The sequence below is a fragment of the Pelecanus crispus genome, chromosome 11 (assembly GCF_030463565.1).
Source record: "Pelecanus crispus isolate bPelCri1 chromosome 11, bPelCri1.pri, whole genome shotgun sequence".
NCBI classification, from domain to species: domain Eukaryota; kingdom Metazoa; phylum Chordata; class Aves; order Pelecaniformes; family Pelecanidae; genus Pelecanus; species Pelecanus crispus.
This window is the reverse complement of record NC_134653.1, coordinates 4,592,344-4,615,027: the sequence shown is the minus strand read 5'-3', so window position 1 is coordinate 4,615,027 and position 22,684 is coordinate 4,592,344. Positions and strand designations below refer to the sequence as shown.

Here is a 22,684-nt window from a genome sequence, read left to right as displayed (position 1 = left end):
AGGGGTCTGTCTCTATCCCCACCCCCCCCCTTCCAGGTTTGCTGGGCTTGGAAACTGCCGTACCCCCCCTCCCGGCCCCGAGCATCACCTTAGGTAGTTTATTTTCCTCTCCTCGATTGAAAAAAGGGAATAAGATCACCTCTGTGCTCGCTTCTGCCATATCAGTGCTGGCTCCGCCTCGGGCTGCGCTGCCAGTGTCCCCCGGAGCACCCATCCCATCCTGCCCCGCTCCAACCAGGCGCAGAGCGATGGTGCTGGGCTCTGCCGGCTCCTCCCGGCTCCCCCCCGGCAGCTTCTCTCCGCTCCGGGCTTTCGGGGCAGGATTTGTCCCCAGCTGAGCCATCAGAGGTGACCTCGCATATCACAGCATCCCCGGGGACGGGGCTGGCGTGTGCCGGCACGTGTCCCCGCAGTAGGGCCAGCAAGCCGCCCCACCATGCACCTGGAAATTATATTTTTTTTTTTTTTTTTTTTTTTTTTAAAGGGTGATCCCGTCTGGAAAGCCTCAGGCTTTCATCTCGCGGAGCCCCGCGCTCCTCGTGTCCCTCTGCCCCTCCTTGTGCTTCTGGCTCTGGAGGAGCATCGGCGAGCCCGACGGTGGGTCCAGCCTGGCAGGCGCCTGCCCCGAGGCTGGGCCCGCTGCTCTGCCTGGGAGGGGATGGAGGCGGGGGGACGCAGAGCGAGCCTGTGCCAGGTGGGGGCTTCATCCAGCCCACCCCCAGCGCCGGCGGGCTTCGGTCCCCGCAGGAGCCTGGCTGGCCAATGCAACCCCCTGGGTGGTGGCTGGAAGCATAAACTGCAGATTTTGGTTTACAGAATAGAAAAGTTCCTTAGCAAACTTTGCACAGTGATATTTTGCTCAGTACCTTTTTTTTTTTTTTTTCTTTTTCTTTCTTTCTTTCTCATAAAATACTGGAACAGTGAAGTGAATCACTGAACACCTAATGCTGAATTAGGAAGCGCCCGTTCCCATGGGCTCCCCCCGAGGAGGGCAGCTCCCGGTCCCGCTGTCCCCGGGGCACCTGGGCTTGGCTCTCACGCCATCGGAACCCTACTGGAAAAAAAAAAAAAAGAAAAAAGGAAAAAAAAAAAAAAAAAACCAAAAACCACCAAAACAGTATTTTTGTTAGTCTCTATTTATATATGCTCTCCATGGCACTGTGTTACCAGCTGTTGTCTGTACTAGGTCTGCATTAGAGTATAACGCTGTTTGTAACGGGTGATGCTGACGTGTTCGTTAGGGTGTTGAAAGGCACTTTATCCTTTGGGGCCTTCCCGGGGCCGGTATTTGCTCCCTGCAAACACACCAAGGAGCCTTTCCCCCCCTCTGCGGGCCCCCGCTGGGGAGGGAGCGCTGGTCTCCCCCCACCCCACCCCACGCCAAGGGTGCTCGCGGCATCGCTGCCGTGCCAAAACCGGGCCGGTCCCTATCGCCGCAGCAAGGTAGGGGCTCGTCAGCCTTAAAGCCATGTGGAGGGAGAACCCTCCGGAGGAGCTTGGTGCTAAACTCACAGCTGGGAGAGGGAGCGGCCCGTCCCCTGCCACGGGGACAACGCCGGGCCGGGGTCCCTCGCCGGCGCGGGGGGTCCCGGCTGGGCTCTACCTCGGCTCCGCGCTCACATCCAGGGGCTGCCTGCGCTCGCCCAGGCGCCGCGCGCCTGCCCGGGGCCCCTCGAAGGACCGAGTGTCTTGATGAAGCCCTGAGTGACCCTGTGACTTGGCGCACACTTTTCGCTCGCCTTCACCCCCGCCCCGTGTCGCCTCCTCCCCGTCCCCCCGTCGCAGTTCGAACCATGTAACTCCCGCTCCGGCTTCTTCCGTGTGACACTAGGTCAACAGCTCTCCTGTCTCCTCTTATCGGGTGTCGTGACTCTCTGAAAAACATCTCCGAAAATTTAAGTTTTGGGTTTGTTCGGGTTTCTTTTTTTTTTGTTTGTTTGTTTCGTTTTGGTTTTTTTATTATTATTTTTTTTGTAAGTGCCATTTGTATAACTTAAAAATTAGCTTCAAATGGAGAAAGATGAATTAAAAAAAAAAATAAAACCTGCATTCGGATACAAGCAGTGGGGTGTGGTCTGTTGGGGCAACCAGAGCTGCAACAGCCTTTTAATGAGAGGCACGAGTCTGGGCATGGAGCGTTTGGGGTGGCGGAGCCCTTGGGGGCCAAATTGCTTCACAAAGATTGCGCTGGCTCAGATGAGTTGGTGGGAAGGGAATGGTGGCCAACAGGCTCATCTCCACCGAGTGGGCTTAAAGCCAAAGCTGGCTGGAGGCTGGGCCACCTCCGGAGGTGCTCAGAGCAGCCCTAAGCCACCGAGCCCGTGGGCATCTTTGGGTAAGCAGGGAGATGCAGGAAACCATCTCCTGCAAACCATCATCTCCTGGAAACCATCTCCTGCAAACCATCATCTCCTGCAAACCATCATCTCCTGGAAACCATCTCCTGCAAACCATCATCTCCTGCAAACCATCATCTCCTGGAAACATCTCCTGCAAACCATCTCCTGGAAGCCATCTCCTGCAAACCATCTCCTGCAAACCAGCTCTCCCGCTCTTGCAGCGAGGAGCGAAGCTGTGCCCCTTTCAGCCCGGCAGCGCTGCGAAGGAGCTGCTTTTTCTGCCCTTGGCTCAGATATTTCCCCTGCCCCACACAAGGTCCCCGAGGGGGAGGTGCCCACCGGGGGGGGGGGGGGGGGAGAGCAATGGGGTGCTGGTGGCAGGTGCATGGCATGGCGGGGGTCAGCAATAAGCCCCCTCCTCTGCTCAGTGATACAGAGAAGGGGAAGATTAAAAAAAAAACCAAACCAAACCAAAAACAAAAACCACAAAAGAAATGCAAAAGCTAAGGCTGGGAAGGAGGGGCGGGAAGCCCATCCGCTGCAGCCCAGCTCAGGCCAAAACCCAGCGTCCGGCTGGAGGAGCTGGGATGTCCGGGATGTGCCCCCGCCCTCCGAGACAGCCGAAACTGGCGCTAAAACTCAACCAACCCATGCAGGTCTGCTGCTGGGGCCACCCTCAGTTTCGGCTACGAAGACGGGGCGCAGCACGTGCTTGTGGTGGGGCTGGGGCCAACTCCATCACCTGCAATGAGAGCAGCCAGCCCCTTCGCCGCCCTTCACCTCCTGCAGCCCGGCTCGGCACCTGCAGGTCACCGACGGGCTCCTCTTTGGTTTTTAAAATCTAAAGCTGCTTTTCTAGAAGTGAATTTTGGGAGAGGGGTTGCACAGCCCCCCCCCCCCCCCCCCCCAAAGCACATCCCGGGCGGGATGGTGGGAGGGCATTGCCAGGAGGGCCCTGCAGCTTCAGCCCCGGGTTTAAGCGCCGCAGCAAGAAGGGAGGAAGGATGTTGGAGGATGTCGGGTCCCTACTGTAAACGGCAAAGTTAGGGCTGTGCAGGAAACGCTGAGCAGCTGCGATGGCCACGCGCTCGCCCTCAACGCCCAGCGACACCCGCGTGTGCACCAGCAAAGCCGGCCGCGACGCCCGGCCGGGGGAGCAGGCAGGGGAGGGGTTTGCCAGCACGGCCGGGGGTGCCTGCGTGGGGAAGGGGCTCCAGGCTTCCCACCTCCCCCCTTTCCTTTTGCTTTTAAGGCCGGATTCGCTATTTACCATCGCTCCTGCAAGAGGGAAAATCCCCCCCAAGCCTTTCCCCCCCCACGACGCACGCGTCCTGGTTTCCATTTAAAGGAGCGACTGGAAACCATTTTCTATCCCGTCCAGTTTTTCCTCGGGAGCATGTGGAACATATTAAGCTTTTCCAGGAGGGTCAAATGGGTTTTGCCTCGCAACTTGCAGAGTTTTCAACTGCGCAGGCTGGGATTTGGCAAAACCGTGCTGCCTGCTCGCCCCTGCTGCCCGTCCTTACCCCAGCGCCAGGCCGGCGCAGTCGGGACGGGAGGACGATGGTCCGGCCGTAATGAAAGCACAGAGGTAAAAGCCAGAGTGCACAAATTTATTTACAAAAAATTCAAATTACAATATAATACAGGAACTTTTTACACACCGAGTATTAGAACAGTTTACTACCAGAAGGTAAAGAAAAATATTTTTTGTTTTTTTGTTTTTTGTTTTTTAATAAACCAACTATTTATTTTCCACTATTGTTATACAAAGTTGCAGAACATGCACATCTTTACAGGGTTTCTTTCTTTTAATATAATGTTTTGCTAAGTGCAAATACTAAGTTTCTCTCTCCACCTTTAAGGCAAGTAAAATGGGACACTGCAATTAACCATAAGAAGTACCTGTTACGGGATCAGCCTGGGCGCAGCAGCCTCCCTGTCGCCTTTTAAAGGATAAATGGTTTCGAGGACTGCGAGGCGGGAGGGAAAAACGGGATGCGGTTTAAGACCAGATCACGGATGGTTCGGATGGTTGCGCAGTGAGTTTTGGGTTATTTTTTCTTTTCAATAAATCAGCAGAGACCCGAGCACTATCAGAAACCACACCTCGAGGTCTCTCGGGTTAGAGGGGAGGAGCAGCCACGCGCTTTGGCTGCAGAGTAATTTTCAGCGGAACGGGAGTTTCCTCGGGGAGAGGAGCAGCGCCGGGCGCCCAGCGTCGCCCCAGGGCCCGGCAGAGGGCTGAGCCCATGGCTCGGGGCTGCTGGGTGCGGAGCAGCTCCGCATCACGGACCAAGCACCCATTTCTCTTCTCTCGGACACAAATAAGCTCGTGGATTTGGCAGGGGACAGGGAGACAGCAGCCCTCTCTCCCGCTACATCTACCGGGCTCCCCCAGGACCATGACCATGGCACCACGGCAGCAGAAGACCCTCACATCCTAACCACGAGGAGGGAGCACGGACACCAACCTCCCCTTGCCACCTCTGCCCGACGCTTCTCCACCCCTCTTGCTCCATCTCTACACTTCCCTCTGCCAAGCCTTATTTCTTTACACCCATGCACCTCTAGATGCGCACCAAAAGATGGGATTCGACCGGCATTTTTGCCGGTGCTCCCAGCCGCGCAGCTCCGCGGGACGCTGGAAGAGGTCACGCCGCGTTTGCTTCGCCGTTTGGGCCACCGGCTCAGCAGCAGAGCTATGCCCCGGCTGCCCGACCCACCTCCGCTGCCTGACCCCCCGTCGCGCAGGCGGGTGCTGGAGGACGACCACGAGCACCCTGCCAGGGAAAGGCACGCGCTCCGGAAAGCCTGGAGGGCTCATCCAAGCCGGCCCTCGAGCCCACGAGATCTCGGCTATTAAAACCCCAGGATTCCCTTTCTGCAAGGGGAAGCCGCTCGCGCTCCCTCTGACCTGGGTCCATTTTCTCGCCACCCCGCTAACGCTGTGAACGCAGCCCTTCCCAAATCCCAAGGGGACCCCCTGCTGCTGGCTACCGCGGGAATCACTCAGTGCAAGCTGGCATTTAAACCTGGCTAAAGCCCAGCTGAGCAGCAAGCGATAAGCTCCTGCAGCCCCCAGACAACTTCCAGAAATAAATTAAAATAAAGAACTGATAGCAGCAAGGGAATACCACTTGGTTATTAATGCTAGAGAGGCCATGACACCGCGGAGCTGGAACAGAGCGCTCCGCAGGGTACATTCAACCCATGGGCAATGCCCGAGAGGGGAGAAATCGCTGACTCGGTTCCAAAAAGCGTGGAAGTGCTCTCTGGGAGACCCTCCTGGGGACAACAGTCCCCAGATGCTGTCCTGGGCCACGGTGGAGGCTGCCTCTCTCCGGGAGCATCCCACCGACGGCCCTGCTGCTCACCGCGCGCCCGCGGAGCTGCTGTGCCGGGAGCAGTTACAGAGAGCTGCAAGCAAGGGTTTGGCAGAAGCCGCAAGGCGGAGGCAGGGAGTTTTACCTGAAAAAAACCAAATAAAGCCAAAAGAGAAAAAACAAATAACCCCAAAAGACACCTAGATGCTCAAATTCAGGGGGGAAAAACAGGAGGGGCGGTGCAGTGAGCATCCGAGCAGGATGCGGCCCAGACCAAAACCACTCGGGGAACGTCGGCACAACTGGGCTGCTAAAAGCTAGCCCAGCATTTCTGGGAGGAGAGGGTTTTTTTCCACTCCAAGCATTTTCTTTTCTAAAGGGGGCCCGTACCAGACAGTACAGCCAAGGGCTGTGAGGAAAGGGCTTTGTGCCAACGCTCCTCCCGCAGCCCAGCAACTACACCCCCCGCTTCTTACAAGGAAGTTTTGCTTTTCCTAAACCCTCACTTCCTAAGCCCAGCAATACTCGCGTTTGCCTTTTAACACGCTTTTCAGAAGCCAATTAAGCTGGAACACACATTTTCAGAAGTTATTAAGCACCGCGGCAGCAGCCAGCTTCCTGCAGCACGAGGCTACAGCTGCCCGCTTGGTTGCGGGGGGTTCGGCTAAGGGGGCTCCCGGCTCACTGCTGCCTGCGCACACAACTATGGGGGTAATTCCTAATTTTTCTGCCACAGCACAGATCGCACACCACTGTCTACACATCTAACCAGGTATCGACCCAAGCAGTTTTTGCAACAAAGGGTGCAGCTTAGGCTCCGGGTGCTTCTACCAGCTGTTTGACGACTGCTGGCCGAAAAAGATTTGGGATGCCAGATGAGAACTGCAAAGCAAAGGCCTTGTTTTGGAAGCTGAGAGGCACCCACCTCCGGGGGAAAAAAACCTGAGCCTTTCAAAGGAGGCAAGTTCAGTTCAGACAAAGATTAGGGTGCCTGAGTCTTCTGCTACTTTCTAAAGCCCTGAGACAGAACATGGCTCCGGGCTTCCTACTGAGATCTCAGCAACGAGATGGCTGCTGCATCCCCTCACTCCACTTGCAGAGCGAGAAATGCTAAAAACACTAGACTGACTTGGTTTGGAAGAATTTATTTCTGCTGGGAGGTGCTAGCAGGTTACAGGGATGCTGGAGAACATGGGAACCGCAGCCTCATGCCTCTCCGCAGGCAGAAGGCTAGGGCAGCTGACTCCTCTTATCTTGTTCCTGAAGGTCTTACTCAGATGCCAAGTCTTTTCCTCCCTTCCCCCAAGACTCACTTGACTGTGCGGCAGCTGCAGGATTTTTGGAAAGCCCCTGAGGAACAGCTGCATCCCTGTGCTTCACAAAGTCTCACCTTCCCTCCCAACAGCCACCTGAACAGGCTTTGTCAAATCAAAATATCCGGATGCCCAACATAGGGAGAGACCCCTTGGAAATGCAGCACCAAACCCTGTTGCAGCACAGGTTGAAATGTTTGATCGCAAAGGTTCAGAGAAGCTCTAGAGAGGGGTGCAGTGCAGGTACGCGTGAGTGAGAGCGGGTCCCCTTGCAGCTGGCTAAACTGAAAGGGCTGGAGCAGGAAGGGGGGGGTGGCATTACTGGGGTGGCTTTGCCCTGCAGCGACTCTACGCCAAGTGCTGTTTGAACCGGGTCAGAACCGGTGTCGAGGCTGAGGGCCAAAGTGCATAGGCAAGTTGTGCTCCAGCTGAACGTTGATCTGGGGAAAATCATAGTTCACCCTCATGTTAGGCAACGGGGGGACGTAGGGGGCAGGGATAGGGCCGATGTTGAGGGGGATGTTATTGTACATGGGACGGACAGGAGGGAGCGGGAAGGGAGGGTGCATGAAGGGGTAAGGGGGCATCCGGGGTTGATGGAGGTTCTGAGGAACAGGTCTGGGGATGACTTCAATTCTCTGGATTTTCTCCATGGGCTTTTCTGCAGGAGGGCCGATCCGCTTGAAGCTGTTTTCTGCAAAGGGAGGAGAGAAAAGAACCAGTCATCCCGCAAACAAAAACTCACCAAGCTTGGTCCATGGTCTTAACATTTGCAATCAGCATCCTCCCTCCCCAGCACGTTCCTTAAGCACACTCTCTACACCATCACCGCTCGCCCCTTCCATGCTCCAGGCACCATGGAGCACAGCGGTAGCTCTCCAGGTTGGCTCCTTTCATCAATACCACACCGCAAAGGCGGAACACCTCCTTTTGCAGGGATGTGGGGCAGCCCCTTGCATGCCCCTGTGCCCCCCACCGCAGAGCACAGAGGTTATGCTGCCCTTCGGCTACTCTGCCAAGTGGAGAGGAGACAGGTCTGCGCATCCATGACACCCGTCGCCAAGTGAGAGCGGGACACAAGCCTTGTGTCTCCCCACGGTCCCAGCTAAAGCCTGCAGGCAACAGCACTTTTAAGCTAGACCAGTTCCCAGGAGGAACAGGGCGATGGCTTGCACCCCTCTCTGGAGCAAGATACGGTGATGCTTGGTGCAGCACAGCAATGCATGGAGAAGCCTGCAAACAGCCAGGCCGTGGGAAAAATCCAGTGAATATCCAGAGACTTGTCAGTCGCTGGGAACCCTATGCTCTTCTGTCATCCACAGCCTGATCTCAACGCACAGGTAAAGACTGGGACTTACCTCCATTTTTCTTCCTTTGCTCCTCTTCAGCCTCCTTCTGAATCTCCTGGATTATCTTCTCATCATCTTCCTAGAAATCACAAAAGTATCAGGAGTCAGTGGGCTAATTCCTGCTGCAGCAACCTTCTATTCTCTCAATGCTGCTTTTCTTTTCAGCACCTTTGCATGGGAATAAAAAGGTAAATTTGGCTGAACTGTCCTCATTTGAGGTTGACCCAGGTTTAGTCAAAAGCAAGGCTGTGACAGGGGACTGCAGCACCAGTAACTTGCACAGAGCCAAACCTACTCTACGGAGTATGACTAAGAGGCTTAGATCAGCTTTCCAGGGAGATCAGTGCTCAAATTCATTGACTTGATGGAAACCAGAGCGCTGCAACCCAGCTCCGCCCATTTGAAGAGTTGCTGGAGAGCTGTTAATCTTTTAAATGGCAATAGTCTATTAAATATTTACATTATGCTAGCACTTGTAGAGTTTTTTGGCCCAGCAGCTGGAATTAACACAACTTAAATCCTGGCTCTAGTAGCTAAACGGTGCTGTGTCGAGGCCATTTAGATCTTATCTGTAACTCTGAGGAGGGCATAAATTGCAATGTGTTTCTTTAATGCCTATGTAGAGGTTATAGCAAGAATATTCAGACCCGCTGCTTAACAAGAACACAAGGGCAAGCCAGAAATTGAAAGCATCCTGCCTCTCATCATCTGCAGTTTTCTCAACCCAAAGTAGCAGCAGTGAGACCAAACAACGCAGTAAAGCCTCAGGTGGCTGCAGGTATCGAGAGAGGTGGCATTTACACCACTTTTTATTAGATCAAGGGAGCATGATGGACAAAATCCTGGAAGAAGACTGTGCAACTCCAGAGCTAGGAGAGGCTTGCCTGGAGGGGACGGTCATGGGCACTGACAGCCCGTAGGGTCCAGGCAGCTCTAGGGCTTTACCCAAGGCCGTGCTAGCATTGGCTTGAAACCAGAGAATCACCCCAATTCAAGCTTCGGCATCAGCTGCCCGCTCCCAAGAACGGCTGTGAAAAATGAGTTTTGTCACTGCACCACAGCATGCAACAGCTATCAGGGTAACGAAGATGACACCAAAAAAACTAAAGAGAAAACTCCCTTTTAGTGCCCACCAGCAGATGCTTCTGCTGGCCACGTGCGCAGCGATGACAACAGAGGTTCTCCTCGTCTCTGCAGGGCTGCATCTGCCGCTGCTTCGTGTCCGCTGGGATGAAAGACTACCTGGCACTTTCAGAGAACAAATGAGAATAGCTAAGCCTCCTGGACAGTGTTTGTACTCTTGATATTAGTTATTAGGGAAGAAGGCCAAGAACGGGAGCTGTTGGATGACACACAACACCTGCATCAGGCATCAGCTGCTCCAGGTCTACCTGCATACAAAGGAGCATTTGGTTTGCTTCAGCAGTTCTTCTGCAAGCGCTAACGGTGGAGCAGGAGGGAAACCTCAAGCCCCACGTACCCCACAATGTGCAAGACTCTGCTTTGTTTTATTCATCCTAATTCCAGTACTGCCAAAACCCATAAATTTCTTCCTGAACACTCTTAATGTGGAAAATATCCTCTATTTTGAAGAGTGCTCTGGGACTAAATTCGAAATGTGCTTCATGTGTGCAGCTACGTTGAAATTATTTTAAGTCTAGCCAGCTTCCCAATTCCAATCTCACGGTCCTGCACATGTCTAGCAGTAACGCCTGGGAAGCTTGCTAAGATGTCCCCTCCTCCCGTCACCAGATAAGGTTTCCCTGGGAGACTGAAGTTATCTTAATCTGCAGAAAGCCATCAAACTCAATACTTCCCTCCCTTACATGCTTTTTTGTTTTCCAAGCAGGCTGCTTCCATGGACCGTTAATTACAGCCTATCTATCTCCATAAAAACTTCTGAAGAATGGCTCTTCTGAGCCTACACAGAACTTTTAATTACCCCCCAAGTATCAGATTGCGACGTTCCGTGGCTGGAAAACAACCTGGCCATGCTCAGCAACAGGCAACCAAACATCCTCCGCTCCTTTGCTGCCCAAGCAGCGCTCTCAAAGGGTGGCCCTGAAGCTTCAAGATTTCAATTTTTTTTTCTTCCCAGAATATTTTTTGCAATGCTGTTGGAAAATGGAGATAGCCACCTCTCCCATCTTATTGCCACTTACTGCAAAAGATGCTCCTGAAGGGGTTTTTTAGTTATATGACAAGTAAGAAACATATTTAAGCTCAACTGAACAAGACGTCCCTATCTCCTTCACTCACACGAAAGCATAAACCTCACCTTAAAGCCTAGAAACATGCAGAAGTCACTGCTAACTTATAAAAAGCTTTTAATGTAGTCCAAGTCTGTGATTAACCCTCTGAAACAGTGCTTTCCAGGGACACCGCCATCCTGCCACCACCACCCATGATGCAGTAGCTCCTGCAAACCCCGCTGTTGATACTAGTCAGTCCTGCAGAAGTCCGTGGAATTGGACACATCAACAACGCAACTTTCCAAGATCCTCCTGCAGCGAGGGCCACTCGACCCCCGCGGTTTAAACTGCGGCTGACCTCCGCACTAATGACGGATCGACAAAGCCATCTGCCCGCGGGGCCGGCGAGCCAGCTGCACGCACACCCAAGGTGATGCTGGCTTCAATTACTGCAGCTCCCAGAGCGCCGGGGAAACGTGGAACAGCCAACCCCATCTGCCAGGTCTCCAAAATGACGTCTATCTTGCAAGGACAACATAAAACACATGACCTCAAATGCAACGGCCAGAGATCCCTACTCAACCTCAGCCCCTCTTGGTCTTCAAGAGGGGGCAAACCTTGCAGCACACCCTGGATGCCAAAAAACCTGCCAAGAACAGACCCGGATCGGGATGATGAGTTCCTGAGTAGTTCTGCGACTGCAAATCACAGCAGAGCCATAACAAACCACATCTCTGAGAACAGAAGTTACCAGCTTTGTAGCTTCTCTGCTGATAACCTTTAATGCAAGAATACACTTTTAAGAAGCATTTATACTTAATCCCACATACCAAGCCTTGGCTTAACATTTTTTTTGCATCAGTATTTCTGAAAAACTGGTATCCATTAATACAGAAAGAACAAAAATACGCTACACAATATGCACCTTCCTACTTAAGAAGCTGACATTTAATCTGGCAAGTGATGAATACACAGCACAGTTCAATACCTGCAGTATTTAGGAAAGATCCACGTCCCAGCTAGAACAAAAATAATTTATGATATGTGCACAGCAAGATAATTTTAGGATATTGGATATTCGTGAAGGAAAGCCGATGCCACAAGCTCTGGCTATTACATATTGCACCGGCGCAGGTCAGAATTAAAAACCAAGTCTCAGTGCAAATATTCACCATATACAACAGTGATTTTTGCAAAACACCACTAATTCTTTGAGAAGCAAATGCTGTTTTTTTTTTATTCCACAGTAACTGGAGAGAGATGACCGATTCATCTAGGGGTAAAGCATCCACACCAAAAATTAAGTTTTCATTAGCGCACTTAGGGCTGGCTGTTGTGGTAAGAAACCATTTAATGTCACATGGGGTGGAGGCTGCAGTACAATTTCAAAAGCCTCTTGTGTCCATTTTGCCGAGCGGGTTCAAGTCCCTTAATAAAGAATTAGATTATAATTTTAATAGCCTGTTCACAGGCTGTGTGGATTGAAGGGATTTATCTTGTCAAGTTAACAGTCATCTTCCTGTCAGCTACCTTGCCTACAGCAAAAAAAAAAAAAGAAACTCCCCCAAACCCTGGGGGGATCTCTGCACTGGCCAGCCCGCATGTTTTTTGAGCAAGGATGTAACCTGGCTCTCCTCCTGAGCGAGAAAATGCAGGGCAATGCTACAGCGTGGCCCTTCCCCATGCTCCGTTGCATCACGGGAGAAGGGAGGTGGCCAAGAGAAAAATGCAAAGGATCTACAAGATGTATTCACCCTTCTTATCTGCAAACACTGCAGAAAGCAAACGCGGTTATTAATAGCAGCTGCATTTTTAAGTGGCAAAATGGGACCGAGCTTTGCCCCAAACCCGACAGCAGGATGCTCTTTGCAGGAACCATCCCCAGTCCAGTAGCCAAAAAAAAGCCAGTCTGAGAGCCTGCCCTTGCGATTCCCCACCTGCAAAAGGATCTTGGCATGGAGGAGGCTTTTCCTTTCAGCCCGCTCCCATTGAATCCAGGGAATGCGGCGAGCACGGAGCCAATCACAGCAGAAGGGATGGCTCGGGTCTGTGGATGGATTAACTAAAGAGCTGGGCTGGGTTGCTAAGCGAGGCACCTTTTCATGGCAGGGAGGCCGGTTTCAATAACGCTAGTACAGAGAAGCCACGTCCAGCATCCATGCAGGGCCCTGCACGCATGCAGAAAGAGCCGCCGGAGAAACAAACCGCCCATCGGGAACGAGCAAATACAGCAGCAAAGGAGATAAAAGCTCCGCAAGTCACGCAGAGACAACCTCCCCCCAAATAAAACCTCCTCTGCCCAGAACAAAAGTGCCACTGATGAAGCTTTTGAAAGCTCTGTTGTTATCTACTGCGCTTCTCGTTATCTTTAATTATTAAGTGTCACGGGAAAGCCGCTGCCCGCCTCCTGAAAGAGGGAATACGAGAGACCTGGTAACTATTTCTGAGCTGTGCAACCCCTCCCCTGTCTTTAGAAAGTGCCTTCACCACCATTGCCTCCCCCCTTCTGGCTTTTTACTGCTTTCTTTTTCCACGTATGTGTGGCCGCAGCCGTTACTAATAAACTTGAAATGATTTTTCACGACGGAGGCTTCCAAAGGACTAAAGGGTTTTGTTTCAAATCATTCCCAGATCAGCTGCGGAGAGCCTGAGCAAGAACAGGCATCGGCTGTCTCCGGCGTGTTCCTCCATGCAGCAGGAAGCAGGGGATAAAAGCAGGCTGTGTTGTAACTGGAACAGGGCATCCGCAGTGCTGCAGGAAAAGGGGGGCCAGGACGGGGACGAAGCACATGCTGGAGTTTAAGAAATGCAGAGTTATTTTAGCAACAGGCATTCCACATTGATGGCTTTCTGTGAATACCGCAGATTAACTGTATGCTTATGATTAAGGCATTTTATAGCATGATAAAGAAAAAACCCACCACACCCCTAAATTTAGGGGTGCTTCCCCCCCCTCCAAATCCTGAAGGCAGCGCTGTGTACTTCATGCATTTCCTTAATGCATTTGAAGTTTTACACAGTCTTCGTTCAACATCGTCTTTTTATAACACTAGAAGGAGGAATAATTGCAAACACCTTATAATGATTAGTCTTCTGCTTTGAACTTTAATGATGGGCCTTTGGGAGTGTTTTAAGAGTTTACTGAAAACATCTTAAACTTTAAAGCCAAAAAAGCCGCTATGCAATATTATTGACAGTCCAAAGATGAGTATTAAATTAAAAATAATACATAAGAGAGCAAAACCTGGTTTACCAGAACAGTCAGAATGCATTAGTCAAATTGCATCACGGGATTTGTACAAAAACCAGCTGAAATGCACACATCAGCCTCAGGTTTGCTACAGATATTTAGAAATCAGAGAAAACACAGCCCCCAAGTCCCAGAGCCTGCTGTTTGCAGAGCCAATTCCCAGTGCTCCGTCCCGAGCTTTGTCTCTGGCAATATTGCATCAGCCCCTCCTGCAGCCAGCAGCGTCGCAGCGAGCCGAGCCAAAGCTAGCACGGGCTGCAGAATAGGCACACGAGGACTTTTGGCCAAGCAGCTCACTGACAAGAGCTCCTGGCCCATGTTCATATCCGACAGGGGTGCAGGGCACCGATTAGCTCCAGAAGAAATGCAGTGATTAAGCGATTACTGCCTGCTATCCTGGAAGCTGCTGACCACAGCCCGATTGCAGCTTGTCTCTGAGCCAGCGAATATTGCACCAATGCTTTTAAATTAGATTCAAGTCTGATTACAGCATAGGGAGAAGACTTTAACTAACCTTTTATTATGGGAAATTTTGAAGCATCTGCTTTACTCTTTCAAGATCATTTGAGACAAAGACTAACAGATGCTGCAGTTCCTAGAGGACTGTCTTTCATTTGTTTTTAACCCAAGCTAATGAATAGGTTTACTTATACTTTCGCAAGAATCATTTCAGACTCAGAAAATGTTAAAACATTTAGAAAAGAACAAAGGTTCCCTATTTTAAAGAAACCTGACTTTTGTTGTAAATAATGGGGAGTTAGACCCAAAACAGATCCTTCACAAAGGTATGAAATCATCCAGGTCTGACAGAAAGCTGAAGTCTACATCCATGAAACGTAAATGGACGAGACCGTGGTACTGTGACCACGCCACTGGTCTGCTGTGAAGACTGTTCTAGTCGAGGCTGTACACATCAGAAATCAGAACAAAAGCATCCTGTCACCCTCTACAAGCCAAGCTTTGGTGCCACACGCGTGCCCTCCCCATCTTGCAGCAGAGCCTAATCCAGGGAGAGCCGCACCAGCTCCGAAGCGATGGGCTGCTAATTCCACAGGTGACGAGATGACCTGGTCTTGTCTTCTCAGTACTTGCACGCACGCAGAGCCGCAGAGCACGGCTGCAAACACACGCAAGCCCATAACAGATACTCTCTTCCCATACACGCAGCACCAGCCATCTACTGACTTCAACAGAATAAAAGAAATTGAGCCAAAAGAGGAAATGAAGGAGTTGAGAAAGGCACAAGAAGATGCCAATGCAGCAGCTGGTAGAGCCGGGACGGGGTAATCCCCTGGATGGACATCGTCCCTGACAAAGAACTACTGACACAATGGCCTTTTGCTCTTTCGTATCCCCAGGTCAGGATTCAAATTCGCTCCCCCCCCCTCCACACCTATCATGTTGACTCCTGTTTACGTCCCATACAAGAGTACAGATCGCCCAGGTGGGACTGGGTCAGCACCACTAAGCCCCTTACGAAGGGGGACAATGCACACAGGTATCCATCATTTCAGTCTTAGAAGCCAACAGCTGAGTTTCACGTTATTCTTTGCACTGCAGTGAGGACGAGGACAGTCACCCAACCTCACCTCCCCAGCCCACCAGTGCTCTGTCATCCAAAAAAAAAAAAAAACCCAAAAGCAGGCAGTGCCAGCTTTTTGCTGACAGTGGGAAATATTTCTTCACCACAACATTGGTTAATTAGAGAGCTGGAAAGAGCCTGGTGACAGTGCCCTCTTTGTGCTGCTTATTTATTTATTTATTTTAAAGTACAGTACGAGCTTTTTGAGAGGCCTCATGTTTTCTCTGGCTCCGAACAAATGCCATCACCCAGCACAATCAGCAGCCTGACAGGAACAAAGGACGCTAGTGCTGCCGAACCCCGCATCGCATCCTGGTGGAAATTGGGTAGGAGTGGGCCAGGAATCCAGGGAGCGCATAACCAGGTGTTGGAAACACTACAGGGGTGCCTAGAAGGAGGTGCTTGTGTTCAGTTTAACACCTCGAATTGACAGGATAATGTGGGGAATAAAGGCAGGCAAGCAGAGGACTAGGATGTTTACGCTGGTTGGGACCCTGCTGGGAGATCCCCAAGAGCCTGCAGGTAGAAGGGAGAGATTTAGAGTGGCTTTTCCTTTGCTCCGTGTAGGAGCAGGATTGTGCGCAACCCCTGCAGAAAGAGGGGCTGGTAGCAATCCCTGCCAAGCTGCAGCGGCCCGAGTCAAAGAAGTCTTGGGACAAATGAAGCTCAGACAAGCCCTGGGAAGGCAGATCCACATGCACGTTGCTCTACTGCTTTGCTGAAATCAGGGAATTCAACTCCTGCTCCTACCTACGCTCCTTCTGGATTTCTGGTACTGAAGACCTCTATTTACAGAGATGCTGCACTAAGTTTTCCCATGCTTGTCACAGCTACAAGCTGTATTAAGTTACTACAGCTTCCCTTCCAGCTCAGTCCATGCTTCGGTTCTCCCTTTGCAGCTGTTGGTAACAGCTGTGAGAATGGACCCAACTGTAACTTTGGCCCCTTGGCTTGCAGGCAGTTTTTTCTCTATCTCTGCAAAGGGACTCACAGAGTGAGCAGATGATCTGGGCACCAAAAAAATGCGACTCCCCTTGCCTCCAGACGCAAAGCTGTACCAAACTGCAACTCAGCTGCAAAACTAGGAACGAGTCCCAGTAATCCCAGCGCTGGCTACCGTGCCTGGTGCCAGCACACGCTCCCCACCAGCTCCTTCCACAAGCCCCACTCCCCAGAACAACGCTCAGAGCACTTCCAGCCAAAGCCCTCGTCTAACAGGAGCTGTTTTTCCCTAAAGCAACACCAATTCCTTCCAAGTTGCGGTCAGATGTGACTCTGTGCTGATGTCGGCTTCCAGTGTGTTTTTTAGCTGCCTTGGGAAAGGAAAAAAGTTGTGCTGTCTAAAACCAGCCGTTTTTCCTCTGGTGGAAGGCATGTATTTCAACACACTGGCATGGAACGGTAATTGAAGTCAGGGTACGAATCATTCACAAAAGTCCTTCGTTACTTACTGTGGGATCTGTCCAGAGAGAGCACTTTGCGCAGTCCTGGCAGGGAGCCCCGGGCGACCGGGGGTGTTGGCAGAAGTGGTCGTACCCGTTAATGGCAGCCCGGCAGAGGTAGCACATCTGAGCACCGCAACGGCAGGACATGCGGTTGCAACCCTCCGATTTAATTAGGCCAGTCCCACACTTGTGGCATTTTCTAATTCGGGCAGCTGTCATTTTCTCTTCTCTGCAACGCAAGAGGAGGGAGAAGAATTAGAGGAGGGGTGTTTGCAGCCACTGGCCTGTGGTAAAGTTACTGTTACGCTATCCCAGCAATGTTTTAACCCCCCTTTCCCCAGTGCACCTCTCCCCCTCCTCTTTCCTCCTACGCCATCCCCACGGTCCACTGCTGTTCCAAGGAGGTCTGGGCTCAGCTCCACTTGGAGCCAACCCATGACAACTCAAGAACAAACTAAGTGAAAGAAAGTCAATCACCGGCTGCATGCTGCAGACCCCATCCTGGTTTCCATGCGAGCCAAAACGCTGCAGCGCCAGGCTCTGGCTTGGGAAGAATTTAAGCCGTAAGTGGAAGGGCCAAAGGGCACGCGGATGCTTGACTTGGCTGTGGAGAAACACAGCCCAGGAGATAAAGTTCAGGAAAAAAAAAAAAACCAAACAACAAACCCTGGCTGTCAACTGCTAACTAGTTTTATGTTTGGCTGTTGCTCCGGCTACAAAGTTGCCACGACTTTTTTTTTTTTTTTTTTTTTTAAAATCTGGAGCATAGCAGCCAGGGTTATTTGGTTTTTGTTAAATTTAAATCAGTAACTGAAAAATAATCACATCTTTCCCCACAGAGACTGGGCTTTCCCCCTTCTCTTAAGATTCCCTACATACATTTTCCAGAGGTTATTGCTTTAGGTTCAAGAGATGGGTTTTACTCTAACGGAGCACAAATGGGAATCCAGGACAAAGCACAGTCCCTGTCCCCAAGAGACATCCTGGCAGCGACGCGCTCCAGTGCAAAGGCTCGGCTTGCGGCAGTACTATTTTGGCACAGAAATGGAGGAAAGCCTCGGTCATTTAATTAAAAGACTTAAGAATATAAGTTGTCATCCTGAGGGCCAATTTTCTGACCGCTGGAGATCACGTTGCAATTTAATTCACAACCTAGAAGTGAAATCTGATGACAGAAGAGTAAAGAGACTGTGTTTTCATTGAGGGAAGCACAGTTCTCTGGCTGTGCTGACCTGACAGTGGGGAACGATCTTCCTTAGCCAGGCATCTCCACCCAACTACTTCAGTGGACCTGCAAAGTCAACATATGTTTGGGAGATGACAGGGAGGAGGATCACAGCAGGGAAACAGGCTACAGCACAGCCCCACAAACCGCTCCATCAGCACAACCGGAGGAGCAGGGAACGGCGAGGCGGGAACTTCGGCTGCCTTGCAGCTACCCAAAGCTCCCACGCAGTAATACCTGGCACGATCCGCACCCAGGCATTTGGAGATACACTAAGAATAGAGACCAAAAAAAACCAACTTGAGACTGCCTTTCCTTTGAGCTGCAGCTGCTCTTCCCTCCGCTACTTAACAGGATGCTGCTGATGCAGATTTTTTTTTGGAAACTTTGAGCAAGGCAGGAAGTTTGGCCTGAACTCCAGCTGTGCTTCCCTTTCCTTACGCAGGGCTTCAAAAGGAAGCTTTTATTGTATCAGGCAGTAAGACTCATCTATCCCCAGAAACGTTCCTGCTACAGGTTTTGAAACTGATTTTTTTCCTTATTAGGGACATGACAACTCATTCCTCCTCCCTCTCACCCCTCTTTCCTACAGGGAAAGGAGTGGCAGAGAAAAAAGTCATATCAAATCTGTAAAGATTTTGTTCTGAATTAGGGACTGCCGGATGAGCACGCAACAGCCGTTCAGTCTCCCAGTGGTGGGGCTTTCCGGCCTCTACTCACGCCAGACAGACTCTAAATCAGAGGGGAAAGGATTGGGCAACGTGGGCAAATCCCATTTGACTGCATCAGACATGCAGCTCCATGGATGAACCTTCCCTTATTTCCTAAAGGCAGAGGATTTTGTCATTTACTGTAGCAACAAGAGAGATCAAACTTCAAAAGATTTTAGGGAAACACTCAGGATTTACACTTGCGTATTTTAAAATATGACTCCATTCGGTAACAATTCCTACAAACTGGTTAGAAACAGAGACAAGTTTCTGTAAGAAAACACATCCAGTCCCATGAAGCCAGAAAGTAGTAGCTGAGCAAACCACGTGTTGTCTCTGCTCTAGATTTTCAAAGGGTAATAACGACTTACTGCGACTCAATACACTACTTTGCCTCCGTGCAACACCTCCCTTCTCCCCCCCAAGCAACACTAATGGGGGTTTCTCACCTCTGAGAAGGACCAGGTGCCAGCCTGCGAGACACCGGGCTAGCCAGAGGAACAGGCTGGTCTGGTGACAACTCTCCCACATTCTTGAATTACCAACTGGATCAGCTGCCAAGTATCTTTCTCAGAAAGAAATCCCATCCTGGGTGCCTTCTAATGCCCCAGCTTTGACGTCCCTAGGACCTCCCTGATGGAAGGTAGTGACACCCAGCAGAACTTCAGGGCCTCTGCTACTCACAAGAAGAGAGGGGTTTCTCGCCCCCTCCACACCAGAGTGTATTGCCTACTGCATTGCTATTATGAGTTCATCCACCCCCCCCAATTTTTGCCTGGTTGTGGAGTTTACTTACATGGACGTCCTGTATTTGATGTCATCCTTCTCAGCCAGCTGCTCGCAGGTGAGGTTCATGTGTTCCTTCCACAGGCCTTGGCACTTCCGACATGTTTCCTGAGGAGGATAACAAGTATTAAAGAAAGAGAAGACCCAGCACACCGCTAACAGCATTAGGAACTGGAAAAATTCCCATCTCTTCCCCCACCACGCTGCAGGTTCTCAGCTGAGGATGAGCTACAGCATTAGGAACTGGAAAAATTCCCATCTCTTCCCCCACCACGCTGCAGGTTCTCAGCTGAGGATGAGCTACAGCATTAGGAACTGGAAAAATTCCCATCTCTTCCCCCACCACGCTGCAGGTTCTCGGTTGAGGATGAGCTACAGCATTAGGAACTGGAAAAATTCCCATCTCTTCCCCCACCACGCTGCAGGTTCTCGGTTGAGGATGAGCTACAGCATTAGGAACTGGAAAAATTCCCATCTCTTCCCCCACCACACTACAGGTTCTTGGTTGAGGATGAGCTTGGCAGTAAGGTATAGAGGTCTGCAGGTCCGTCCTCCACCGAGAATGAGTCTGTCATTAACAGGAGCTAAGGGGTTTCCGAGGTACAAGAACCCAGGTACAAAATGAGTCCGTAAATCCTAATTCACCTAGAACTCATGGAACAGCTACCAGGTTCACTGGTTACTTCCCCAAGGAGACTACAGAAATGAAAACACGGTGCTAAAGGACATCAAGTTCATCTGTTGCCTGACAAAAATCCTTCACCTTCATACAAAGGGCTCCTAGTTCAGCAGACGATGGAAACCTTGCAGCTGCATCAAAAACTCTGCTTCACCATGCATACAAACGAATCCGTATTATGCTTTGTAAAACCTCACAAAATAAAGTTAAAGCAGTTTATGTGAGTAAACAGACTAAAAAGGCAGGATGCGGACAAATGTCCATAAAACAGAGGTGGAATATGAACAAATATTTATTAATTTAACCAGAATAGCTGAACTAAACTTAGAGCAAGTGACTGAACTCTCCTGTTCTTGTAAACTCTTTAGCAAAGAGGCTCTAATCCAGGACTGGTAAAGCTGAGTGGAGCAGGAGAGCTGTGGAGGCACTATTGGCAAGGGAACTTAGACTAACGCTGGGGATTGAGTGGATTTTTTTGGTTGGCTAGCCAAAGAAAACATAATTTTGTTTTGGGTCAAACAAGAGATTTTCCTTTAATTTGAGGAAGATTAAAAAACATCCAAATCCAACTTAGAAAAAGTACATGTTTCATAATCCAGCTGTTTCATCTTCAGGATGGCTGGGGCTCAGGCTTTTAAATCCAACTTTCTCCCCCCTGGCAGGAAAGCCCATACGGCTGTGAAGCATCCTCTTCCTCTCCACACCAAAGAAGGTCCCAAAAGAGCTTTGCCCAGCTCTGGTCACACGACTAGCAAGAGACGACAACTGCACAGACAGATCTTTTTTGATTGCAATTACCTTCCTTCTATTCTAATGAAGAAATTGGACGTTTGTACGAGATATGATAGAAGTATCTGCTTAAAGACACACGTAGGCAGCAACATGCTTTTGATCGCAAATGAGACAAACAGGATGAAGACCAAAGCTTCCAAGGAAGCCACCCCTAGGAGGGAGTGCAAAATGTTGACTTCGTTGTATTTGTGCTCACTGGGAGACGCGTAACAGTTTGTGCTTTCATCTGGAGAATTGAAGGCTTCTTGTCCTGGCTGGTAAGCCGGACACGTTTGCAGACTGCAGGGTAAGGGCTGTAGTAAGAGGAGAGCCAAGTGTGTGACCACGTCCCAAAAGCTCAGCAGAGGATTTTGTGATCACTCATCTTGCAAATGCACCCTTTGGCAGCCAGGCACTAGTTTTAAGGGGCAGTAAATGCCTCAGTTCTATTGATCCTCATGAATCATTCATCGTACACTGCGTTTTCCTGCTAAAGCTGTTAAAACAGGCACCATTTTGTGTGCATTTGTTGGCAGGCCAGGTCTGGCTGTTATCGGCACAGGAGGATCAGATTTGGAGCCGCTCATGTACCTCAATGAAGACCCACCTTCCTCTTTTATTCTCGACACCCGGCCACATGCCATTCCAAGATCAAAAGTGCTGTAGTGGTTTGGTTTTTTTTTTTTTTCCCCTCCTGTATACATCAAGGGTTAAAAACAGTCTTTGGAGTCCTGCCACACAGAACCACTTTCACACGCCAGCAACAAAGATTTAACAGCTTTTTGCCAGAAGGGTTGGCACACTTTCCAGCCAGGAGCCTACTATTCCCAATTACTTAACTCCAGGAGCTTCCTTCGCTGCCGAATTAGAAATGATGCCCTTCTGAAGCAGATGGTGCCGCTTATACATTCGTACCAAGTCATTCCCTTTGCCTTTTGTTACTGCCACCATCCTCGCTTTGCACGCTGCAGCTATTTAAAAAAAACAATGCTCTCCCTTGAGCTGAGGCTGCTGATACCTGCCAAACAGCTGTCTCCTACACCCAGGAAAAGGGATTCCTGTGCAGGCGAGGAGAAAGGGAAGAGGCACGGCAATGCAGATTCCCAAACGCACTGGGATTGCATGAGATAGGAGGTATCCGGTTCTCCGTGTCACTCTGACCGCTGCACAGCGAGCGCCATGGCAGCTGTGCACATTTCTGGGATCCCTCCCAAGATGCGATGGCCATGAGGAGCTGCAAACCCCTGGGCAGCTCCGCCAGCCTGTTCCAACGCACCCCGTGAAGGAGATGTCCCCGTGGCTTCCTAACTCCGAGTGTCACCTGGTGCTGCTTCTGACCAAGCCACATCCTCTCCAAAACAGAGGCAGGGGAAAAATGGACAAAACACGTGCCGTTAGCAGAACTCGATGCGACTTCTCCCCTTGTTCTACCCAAGACAATGGCACATCGTTGGCAGTTGCAGGCACCCGTGTCGGACCCCTTTGCACAAAAGCAGGGAGAAAGCTCACGGTTCAGACAAAGGCACCCAGCTCCAGTGCCGTAACTGAGGTTACAGCTCTTGCCCAAGAAAAGAAAAGTGACTTTTTAAGATTTTTACTCTTATTCGAAACCAACTCACATGGCTGCCGAGGGTTTTTGCACATCTCACGTGATGACAATTCTGATCTCTACAATTTCCACTGCGGGCTCTTTTATTTTACAAACAGCTTTTTGTTT

The 22,684-nt window shown here is 50.7% G+C and overlaps 1 protein-coding gene across 1 annotated transcript in view; it reads right to left on the bottom strand.

Annotated features, from left to right (window-relative positions):
• Window positions 1-6,660: 6,660 nt before the first annotated feature.
• RNF216 (ring finger protein 216) overlaps window positions 6,661-22,684 on the bottom strand; it is a 66,526-nt gene continuing 50,502 nt past the window's right edge. Inside the window, exons 13-16 of the mRNA XM_009484079.2 lie at window positions 19,528-19,625; window positions 16,803-17,025; window positions 8,337-8,406; window positions 6,661-7,672 (exon numbers count right to left, since the gene is read on the bottom strand). Of these exons, the coding sequence (XP_009482354.2) occupies window positions 7,353-7,672; window positions 8,337-8,406; window positions 16,803-17,025; window positions 19,528-19,625 (711 nt within the window). The 3' untranslated portion in view covers window positions 6,661-7,352. The remainder of the gene's footprint in view (window positions 7,673-8,336; window positions 8,407-16,802; window positions 17,026-19,527; window positions 19,626-22,684) is intronic.